This window comes from Lepisosteus oculatus, chromosome 4 (assembly GCF_040954835.1).
Source record: "Lepisosteus oculatus isolate fLepOcu1 chromosome 4, fLepOcu1.hap2, whole genome shotgun sequence".
Classification (NCBI taxonomy): domain Eukaryota; kingdom Metazoa; phylum Chordata; class Actinopteri; order Semionotiformes; family Lepisosteidae; genus Lepisosteus; species Lepisosteus oculatus.
This window is the reverse complement of record NC_090699.1, coordinates 48,193,156-48,204,232: the sequence shown is the minus strand read 5'-3', so window position 1 is coordinate 48,204,232 and position 11,077 is coordinate 48,193,156. Positions and strand designations below refer to the sequence as shown.

Sequence of the window (11,077 nt, the reverse complement as noted above, 5' to 3'; positions counted from 1 at the left end):
GATATATTGCATACTTAATTATGCATAGTAAGCAGCACAAGTAATAGTGGGGTTTATGATCTTCCAACATGTTGAGTTTGATGAATCCAAGTTGGAGGGAGTCAATTCATGGAAAATTAGGGATAGGGGAACATGGCCACACAAAATCCTAATAAGATCTACAAACCTGACTTTTTTGACACATTATTTTCAATAAGATTTTATGTACATATGGTACTAAGGCAAACTTTATTAAGAACAAAACTAAATTAAATAATTAAATAATAAATGCAACTATAAAATAGTATGTTAAGTATGTTACAATCGATTGTAATGCTGGCACGTATTTTCTCTGCACCTTTTCACACTATTCGGAAGGTAGATTTATCCAACTCATACTCAACGATAGAGTCAAGCTGCCTTGATCTTGAGGTAGCCTGGTGGAATCCATTTCGTAGATCTACCTGCCCTTTGGGAATTTCTGGTCACATTTATTTTTGCAGGTTATAGCGAATCTGTGTTGGATTAACCCCTCTTGGATGTGGATTTAATGTGTTTAGATTTTCAGAAGTCTTTTGGTAAAGGTCCTCATAAACAGTTAATTTTTAAATTACAGACAACAGGCCTTCAAAGTAATGAATGTGTTCAGATTGAGAACTGGAAAGAAAATAGATAATAAAGGTAAAGGGTTAATGTTCAGGCTGGCATGACGTACGTAGTGGAATAACACAGGAATCTGTATAAGGATCACTTCTCCTCACAATTTATGTCACTGATCTAGTTTGTTGTTATAGTTAGTGAACTGGTGATTCTTGTAGAAGGTACAAAAACAGGTGGATTAGCAAACACAAAGCTGCAAATAAAATCCAAAAACATTTCAATACAATTAAAGAATGGGGGTATACCTTCAAATGTTATTTAATGTAGTCATGTGCAGACCATTACATACAAGCAGCAAAAATATAAACTTTAATTATAATTTTGGAAACAGAGCTTGAATAAATTACTTATGAGAAAGATTTAGGTTTCCATATTGACATTCAGTATAAACTAACTTAAGATGCATAGTTAAACATGAAAGTTTTAATTATGGGATGTTATATCAAAGATGAATAATACATTAATAGTAATTCATTTTGAATATTCCAAACAATGTTGGTCACCATATCAAAAGATATTATTGCTGTTTAATCATTTCAGAACAACAATCAGATGGGTATCTGGATGTTAAATAAATGTACCCCATAGTGTCTGGCCAAAAGAACAGAACCGTTAATATCTTGAACAGAGAAGACTACACAGAAACCTGATGTAAATTATTCAAATTTATCAAAGAAACTTGACAACGTCAACCCAGTAAAGAACATTTCAAACTAAGAATATATGGCACATCTTTACACTAAAGGTTGTGGGAGTGTGGAATAAAATACCCAGCCATTTTCTCAAAGCTAATACAGGATACTGTTGATCCTGTTTACTTTATGGAAGAGTTTGGGGATACAATATTGCCACAGACTCAGCTAATTGTGAAAAAGAGTTCAATTTTAATTGACTTGATTTTACTTGCTATTATGTACAGTAAATACTTTTGTTGTGGCTCTCATACAAGTAGGTGTAGGTGGACATAGGTATTAAAAAAAACGTTTTTATTGTTAAAAAGTGTTGAAGAAAAGTAAACTCAAGGAACAATGCATTTTCTTTGACGAAGTTGAATGTTTTGCAATAGTTTGTTAATCACCTTGATTCTGTAGAACATTAAACACGTTTTACATAACAAAAATGTTGCTTACTGCCTCAAGCTGCTCATTCACCAGCTGTACAGATCAAACATGTTTTTCAATACTGTAGAAGAAAATGAAATCTAAAAATATAGTGTCTCTCCCTCTGAAAACAAAAGCTCAAAACAACAAAAACAAAAAGAAACAGAAAAGGATGAAAGAGAGAAGAAAGAAAATAAATACACAGTAGGGTTTCTTGTAAAAATTAAAAAAAGCATACAAAAAGTTGATGGGAACTATTTGCTATATATATTTACATATGCATATATATAAACAAAGTTGCAAATTGCATGAGAATAGACAACCGTGGAAGTTCTTAGACAAGGATCCCTCTATGCAGTAGTTTACTGATGATGTTAAAGATGATGATAAATTCTATACCCACCATGCAAAATTAAACAGATGCTAAAGTTTAAAGAGCATGTTTTGAAAACAGTCTGAAATCTGAAAGGTGGTAATATGTGATTTATGCTGCATGTGGCAAACATTACAGTTCCTTTATTGACCCACAACTCTGAACATGCTGCAGTCCACATCTCACTCTACATCAAAGAGCCTGGCTAGTGACTGGAGATGACCAGAGCAGAGCACGTGTGGGCTACAGTATACTCCCTTAGTCCCAATCTGTAATACTCCCTCATACAGATTCTCAGCCAGCAACAGGCGTCGATCACGCACATCTGGAAAGCTGATCTGGTTCATACAATGAGCGAGTGTACTGCCTAACATAAGACAGAGGGTGGCACTACAAAGCATTCAAACCATTCATGTTTTGCCAGAGCTTTGTGTGATTACAAAATAAACAGGTGCTCTGTTCACAGCAGCTGTTCCCCTAAGCCTGGTCTGTGTGTGGATGCACTGCTACATTAGGTCAAATATTTCCCAAGTGCAAAAACATCTAAGTTAGAAACATGAGTCAACCAAGTTAAGGTTAGCTATCAATAAAAGGCATATTTCCCCTAAAGATGTGATATGACATGGCTCAGTTAAACAAGAGTTTTGACATACAATGCCATTCCTAAATTAAAACCTGTGGCAGATTAAAGCACAGCTTGTGAACAAAGAGGAAGCAGCAAAGAATTGCCTTGTTTAAATAAGACTTGTTGATATCATATCTTCAATGACTTGCTAACTTGGCTCTTTCCTATTGTATCACAGCTTTGTTTGGCTGATCCCTTTGTCTAACTTGGCTGATTTACTGCATATATATTATTTTGGACTGATGTCAGTTTTTTGCTTTGATTAGAACAGATGATACGATGTGTTTGTTTGGAAAAGCATAAAAACTGTAACAGGAGCTGATCCAGGCTCCCGCAAAGCGTAGTTCAGGACCCTATGCAGATGGTATAATCTGGAAGTGGAGAAGGACAGGGTTGACAGACAGGGGGGCGTGACTATGGTGATCCAGTGCTCAGGGGGGCGTGGCGATGGCAAATAAGTCTAGACAGTCCAAAAGGGGGAATCCGGTGGCGCAGTCCAAAATCCAAAACTGGGGGATCCAACAAAGACTAAACAAACACAGTTAAAATTAGGAACGAGATCCGGAAGAGTGACAGGGAACCAGGAAAATAAAGAGAGGATAACAAGGCCAGGTGCGCCGAGCCCCGGACTCACATGGTCAGGACGTCGTGATGAAGCCTATGCCGTCCACTTTCTCCTAGACCCGCTGGTAGGCGGGCTTCCCGGTGTCCATCTCCCAGTGCTAAGCCAGGAATAGAGAGATCGCCAGGCTTAAATAATGAGAAGCAAAACAGGTGGCAGGTACCGTAGTCAACTAAAATACGAAAGCGTCGGAACCCCTTTAAGAGGAGGGATCCTGATCATGACAAAATTGTGTAGTATCAGATTGAGAAAGGCACTTTTTTCTGGTGAGGGTTGTGCCAAAGGTCAAGGAAGGACTGAAAGAACACCATTACCCTCACCATGGCCCGGACCCTAGTCCATCAAAGGGCCATGGACAAAACACAGAACTTCTACATAGCCTTTTAAAGACTAACACTGTGGCACAGGGTTGTGGGGTTGTTGGTTTTTGTTCCAGCTGAGCCCTCAATTACAGTACATAATCAAATTTGTTAAAAAACGGTTAAGCTCTTAAACATGTTAGAGCTTTAACTGTTGTATGTTGTAATTAAAATAAAATCCAAAACTTATGATTAGAAACAAAATGCAAATATTCAAATGAAGCAATCAATTAAGGCTTCAATTTCAAATTAAGGTGGGATAGAATGAAAACCAGCAGGTGTTTGGGTTACCTGGGCCAAGACTGAGAACCACGGCCTTGTGTGACCACTTTCTAGTCTTGTTAGATTTTAGAAGCTAAGCAAAGGTCTACCTGGTCAGTATCAGGAGGAGCGATCTCTGAAGAAAAAAGTAATATTGCTGTTGTAATTGGGGTTGGTAGCCTGGTATGTGGCGCTTACACTCTAGACCAGAATTTCCAAGTAGCTGCACCAGTATGGTGACTGCAGACTATGCTGTGTAGGGAAATGCCCTCATTTGGATGAGATGTCAAACCAGAAAATGTGGTCATTTAAAATAGCAAAATATTGTTAATAAGAGTCCTGTACTAACGTTAGCTAGAATCTAGACATTTGGCCACCTAAAATGCTCTTCCTGATCTGCTTAGTGTTGTACTCTTAATACAATATGGCGCATCATTCAGTTGTACTAAAGCGTTGGTGGAGTGAGTCCCCTCCAATATGAAAACACCTTGCCATGAACAGGGCTACTGTATATACTGTAAGTGCGAGGAATTATCTGGAACACTGCAGGTTAATCAAAAAGTATCGTTTTTTATTCGGTAACGAATTAAAACGTGAATGTGGTTATTTGGACACTTTGCCTTACTCAGTGTGATATTATAGCCAAATTTACAATGTAGAGATTATCCAATGCCGACCCTAAAGCTAAGGCGACCCATATAGTTCTTCTCGTTTTTCCAATTCTGTAAAACCTTTGATATATACAGTACATCCAAACACTCGTAACGTGTTCTAACAAATACTAGTTCCATATCTGATCTATTTAATATTTAGCACCATCACAATATTGTATGAATATTGTAGAGTACCAACACAAAATTATTCCACATCTATAAAGACCAACAAGAAAGAATATACTGTAACGAGCAATACAATAGTACATCCAAAAACAGCATGGCATAAAATTTACAGTATAAACCAGGAGGCTGGGGCACGTGAATTACACAAAGTTATTACACGTTGTGCACAGCTAAATAGTTTAAACATATTTCGTATTTTTTAGAAGCAGTACACATTCGCACAGCCGAAAAGGGTTTTCAATCAATCTGAAAAATTCAAGCTCAAAACGTTCTGGGATTTGTAGTCATTCTCCGTTTCCTGGACACCATAGCCCGCTAATTTAGTACTTCATTTCCCACAAGACTTAGTGCGTTTTGTAGGCGTGCACGTGTTGGATCGTTGGGTAAGTTTCTGTATCGTGTCTCAGCTTGCGTCTCACAAGGGGGCAAGCTTTAAATTTCGGAGACATGTTTATTTTGTTGTTGCTGTGAATAAACCTTCTGCAGTTATTTATGCGAGAGTTGTGAGGTTTTTTTAATAAACCGGCATTTAAACACGTTTCCATGCTTTGTTATCTAGGTGACGGGCATTGGTTGCACTGGATTATTTCGATGTAAATGTGTTATGTAGTGACTGATTATAATTGTTCCACGTAGGGGGTACTTTAAAATGCATTTTTACTTAGTAGTTCTCGGTTTAACTAGACGCAAACATTTAAAGTATAATAAGTATATTATAATCAATTTGAGTCTGTTCTAACTCTGAAATTTGTTCATATTGAATCGCCAGTGAAACAGACGTTTCCTGTCTAAACCGAATTTGGCAGTCGCAATTGTGTTTAGAGGTGATTCTGTATAGCACAATTCTCCAGTATACGTGAGCAATTAATTGGAATCAGAAATGTCATTGACTACTGATGAATAAAAACTTTCAGGTCATTAAAATAATTTTTGAGAGCTTTAAAGATTGACATAATGTATCATGCTGTTCCATATATTATAAATCAACTACTGCGCAGCTTCCTGTCATTTACCTACGCCCCAACTTACATTTTACGTTAACAATAATAAGCGTAAAAAACATTGAAGGACCCTCTCCAAAATGTAATTTGGACAAAAGAATTTATCCTAGCACTTTATTCAACCACTTCCCTTTACAATTGAATCATTCTTGGGGAAATTTATCCACTGTTTTGTTTCAGCCACGTTTTTCCATTTGTACTGTAACTGGCCTGTATCGGCTGCACGTTTAGTTCGACTGGGAGTGAATAAGTAAGAATCAACCCCATGCAATTCGCATATAAAGATCGAGAAAAAAACTTTATTTTCAAAACAAAAATGAGAGCACAGGGGAACAGCTCGCTCCTTCAGCGCTTAGTGTAGCTCCACTTAGCTCATGTCTTTTAAAGACGCAGATTCCGAAGACTGAAAGAAAGTAAAGACTAAACACATTGTACAGTGTATCTTTCTTGTAATGTGTATTTTTCGTCTTAAGGTGAGGACTGCCGTGGGTAGGGTTGGGCTCGGGGAGGGAGGGGTGTTCTGTATTTTGTGATGACCGTTTTTTGATTATTGTTTACACAAAGAAATAAAAACATTGCACCATATACGGTACATTAATTTTTTACAATTGAACAGATGTGATTTAGGCTATTATTGTTTGGTCTTGTTTGTTTAAACAGGACATTTTAGTGCAATATCTGTACAATCCACTAATACAGAATAGTTATCTTTCCCTCTCAACTTGCTTCAGCTGTTCTCTCGGCTGCTGGCATTAAATGCTTATTACCAAAATCACAATTGGTGTTTTCTTTGAAGGTGGAAGACTGAGTGGGAGTTAAAAAGGCCCACGACCAGCAGGGCAAGCTGGCTAAATGTGATGGTCACATGCACAGTGTTTTTGCTTGACGGCCTTTCTTGGAAGAGATGAATATTCTTCAGTGTTTAAATTCACTGTAGGAATATGGGAACTATATTATCTTACCCTGCTTGAAAGAAATCCTTAAAGGCCCATTAATTTTTCTGTCGACAGTACTTTAAACTTCATCCAACATTCATTTCAGTTGCTATGACCTGAAAACTTTCAGCATGTACTCTAATAAGACTGTGTAGAAGATCACAGTTTAAAGAGTTCAGGTAGACTGAGGCCGGGTGCTAAATGAGTTTGTATTTTGAACGTCACGCAGCATTGATTTGCAATTAACTGCTGCAGACTGAATCGTCAAGTGCACCAGCACTTCACCGCTGTAAAGCACTAACGGGACTTAGGCAGACTCATGTTTGAATGTAAAACCCTAGTGTGGGAGGTAGGGTAGCCTGTGTTTCATCGAAATGGTTTGGAAGTCATGTTTAAATGTACTGTAGGGAAGGAAAGTCAGTTATCTGATGAAATGGTATGCAAAGTATCATTGTAAGCACAGCTGTGCAACTGGAACCTATCCTGCCTCTGAACGGGGAGGAAATAAGGATGTAGAAGGTCAAATTTTTGTTTTTAAAAAAATGTCCTACTGTGTGCTTTAATATACATTATTACAATATCTAAAATTCCTAAAGGGAGGAGTTAAAAATACCTTTCTGTATTCTTCTTTCTTATTCTAAATAATAGTATTGAAACTGTTACCAGCCATCACAGTTCTTCATGTTGTCTGTTTCTTGAATACTCTCTACCTTAATTTCTGAAATTATTTCGGCATAATTGTAGCATAACCCCTACCCTATATTTCAGCCTTTTAGACTGAAATGGGAACAGATATCGTATAGTAGCAAAATTGTAAACTTTTGCCTTTACAGTATTTTTAAAGCCTGTATATATGCTGTTGATGAAATATTTTTGTGGTGTGTACGAACACTATGAAAATTGTGTTTTGGGGTGGGTCTTTTAAACCTAAAGTGATAATTGATCACATTCTAAAAGTGTATCTGTGATCTGGCCCTGTGAGTGTTGTTTGTCTTTCATACAGCAGCTGTGCTACCATGGATGTATTGGTGCAAAAGTAAATGGAATAAAATATATTTTAGAGCAATATCACTGTTATTGAAATGTCAAAGAAGAAACATCTCATGCAGTGCTTTAAACAGTTACATGTTGGTCTTTTAAGTCCCACTCAAAGCCGGCCTGCTATGAATTAAAGTCAAGCTAGATTATTTTGCCATCTGTTACGTACAGCTTGCAGAGTGATTGCATATTGAGATCTTGGTTTAACATAAAATTAACTTAGGAGATTTAATTCATTCCTTACAGCTTTCTTTTTTCCCCTTGGGTTGTAATTAGACTTTAACAATCAGAGTATTGAGGGATTTTTTTCCTAATATGAGGTAATTATAATAGCCCTTGGACGAATAAACCCTGGTTAAGACATTGTTCGCAAATGCTAAAATGTGCAGAATGAAAGAGCCACCCACTCTAGCCTATTTTTTGTTGCTGTAAATATTCCTTACTTCCTCCACACTTCTGTGCATTAGAAGTAAAAAACTATGTTTTGGTCACAGGCCTTATGTGGGTCATTTTAAGTGGTGAATGCAGGAACAGCGTGTGTTTATTCACCTGTATACTTTGTATGTCAGTTTTGTTTAATTAGGAAAAGTAAAACTTTATAAAACAAAAGTGATTAATGGGATTTTTATCTAAGAGCTTATAACTAACATTACCTGCTTTGTGTTATGTGAATGTAGACTCTTCATAGCTCTAGTAAGAGTGAGGCCATTAGAAAATAAACTCATGGCCGCTGTACAGAAAAATTAAAATGCATGTTATTTTACCTGACACAAATAATCTGTAAGCTTCAGTAGCATTCTAAGCACTCATGTAAATGTAAGATATTCTATAGTGATCGAAAGTATGGTGTGTAGGCAGACCATTTGCTGCACACATGTTTTCTGTTTTCTTTTTGTAAGGTTTTTCTTGACATATTAATTTATTTGGATGATGCTGATGGGTGACATGGTGGCACAGTGGTTAGCATTGCTACCTTGCAGGACTGGGAGTTCAATTCTGGATCTGGGGTGCTATCTGCCTGGAGTACTGTATGTTCTCTCTGTGTTTGCATAGGTTTCCTTTGGGTGCTTCAGTTTCTTCCCACAATTCACAAACATATTGGAAGGTTTAATTGGCTTCTGGGAAAATTGCCTGTGTTGTGAATGTGCTTCTTTAGGTCTGTGTGTCTGCCCTTCAGTAGACTTGTGTCCCATCCAGGGTGTACCCTGCCTTGTGCTCACTGCTTGCTGGGATAGATACTGGCTTCCCTGCAATTCTGAATTGGAAGAATTGGTTAGAAAATGAATGTATGATGCTTTTCCTTTTGTACCCATTTATGCAGTTGCATATTTTACTGAAGCAATAGTGTGCTGTTCAATATCTTGTTGTAGGCTACAATAGCAGTGCCACATCCACAATTTGAACCCATCACCTTCAATTTATGGATCCAGAGCTCTGACTATTACTCCAGAATGCTGTTGAATAACCAGACCTATTTATCTCAGAAGATTGGTGCCATGCAATTCTAATTCAGATCTGAATAATTCAAAGTGATTTGTGAGTTATAAGAGAATTTACCTATTTTAATAATTTTCTGTCTTAATTTATTGTTTTTTCTCCATTTTCAAAAAAATGAAACCTTCTCTTCGTTCCAAATGCCATTGGAAATCAGTCTGTCACTATTCGGCTGACAGACAGACATGCTGGTTCTATGAGTGATGTTGGTGCTGGGATACAGATATTGCACAATAACTGTCTTGTGTAGGAGACTTATGAGATTGTTGCGTGGATGACAAATGAGTCCAAATAGGAATTAAAATCACAGATACACTTTGAAGGTTCTCTTCCTGGTTCATACAGCACAAGACAAGAATATAGTACGAGAATAACATTTTTTTGTGGAGGATTTGTATGATAATATACTTAATTCTGTAAATTTAATTATCCTGAAATATGTTTGCTACTAGCTTCCCATACTTTTCACCAATATTATTGTTTCAGAGGCTATTATTGCTACAAATGCAAGGCAAATCAAAACTCACATTATAAAATACTTATTAGGTGATGTCATTTGGCAAACAGATTCAGATCATTACAGATGGTGAGCAATGTGTTTCTTCAATGAAATATAACCTACAGTAGATTTAGGTTCCCAATGATGCAGGATTTGTTCTCAGTATGCAGTCCAGAGATGTTTTCTGTGAATTGTTGGATGGTCTAGTACTGTGTGGGATTGTGCTTGCATTCCAAACCATGTATTTACAGGATAATGCAACAATAGGAACAGAGGCAGCCTATAGCTGCTCCCATTGAAGGCTTAAGGGATATTGAAGTATTTCCTCATTTTGAACTACAGAATCAGCTTATAAAAATGAGGTCAACAAGCTTCTTATTGTAGACCACTGTTTACAAAAAACAATCTCTAAGGAAAATGCCCTTTTCCATAATGAATGAGTACAGTATTCAATGTAGGGTCATAAATTGAAATGTTGAAATATACTGTAAACCCACTGATAACAACTGACTGATTTGTTTTGCTGCTTTCAAAGAAACATCATTGAGAAAAGTCCCCTCTTCAAATGTCTGTTTTTTGGTTTATAGATGTGAAAGATTTATTGATTTATTTGGTGTATTGTTAGGCACAAATGCAACATAACCTACATTAAAAAGTAGTGTAAGGTATTTAGAAACACTGAACCTATTATATAAAGTGCAAAGCTTTTTTTATGTTTTGGGGATGTTTTTTCTTTCAGTGATTTTTTTTCGTCTTTGCGACACAGTAAAATTCATTGGTTAAGTCATAGAAGTTACTTTGCAGACATATTCTTGAACCAACAGGATTATAGGCAATGATGAATTTCATAATTACTGGATCATTGCTGTACAGTATATGTACATTAGCCTCTAGGAAGGTTAACACGTGGTACTTTCTATCAGCTGGAATAACTGGAAGTATTAAAAAAATTCATGTTTAAAAATCAAGAAATTACTTCACCTGAACCAAAGCCCAATGGATTCAGGACATCCAAAGGTCAGGTGTTGGGATCAAAGAGGGTTTTGGAGAGTCCATCTGGATTTTAATTTAAAGATTTTGATTAAATTTCTCTTTTAATTACCTTGCTCTCCTTAGTACTGTTGGGGGCTGTCACATTCTCCCTCCCTTAACATGTACCATCTGTCTTTTTACTCAAATCTCTGTGTCATTTAAAGGTCCAGTTTCTGCTTATTGTAATTGTTTCACCACTAGCTGCTCTCATATTGTTCATATAAGTTTTTTGTTCTGCTGAAAGAAAAGTTGCTTTTAGC

General features: G+C 36.8%; 1 protein-coding gene across 3 annotated transcripts in view; it reads left to right on the top strand.

Moving 5' to 3' along the window:
* The first annotated feature begins 5,164 nt into the window (after window positions 1–5,164).
* The window catches only part of LOC102688363 (fragile histidine triad diadenosine triphosphatase), a 493,799-nt gene continuing 487,886 nt past the window's right edge, over window positions 5,165–11,077 (top strand). Inside the window, exon 1 of one of the 3 annotated variants that reach the window (XM_069189317.1) lies at window positions 5,165–5,201. Coding sequence is in view for 1 of the 3 variants with exons in the window: in XM_006630661.3 (XP_006630724.3) it covers window positions 6,272–6,292 (21 nt within the window). In the remaining 2 variants the exon portion in view is untranslated. Of the gene's footprint in view, window positions 5,202–6,141; window positions 6,293–11,077 lie in introns of those variants that run through there. The other 2 variants (XM_015347081.2, XM_006630661.3) reach the window with 2 other exon arrangements.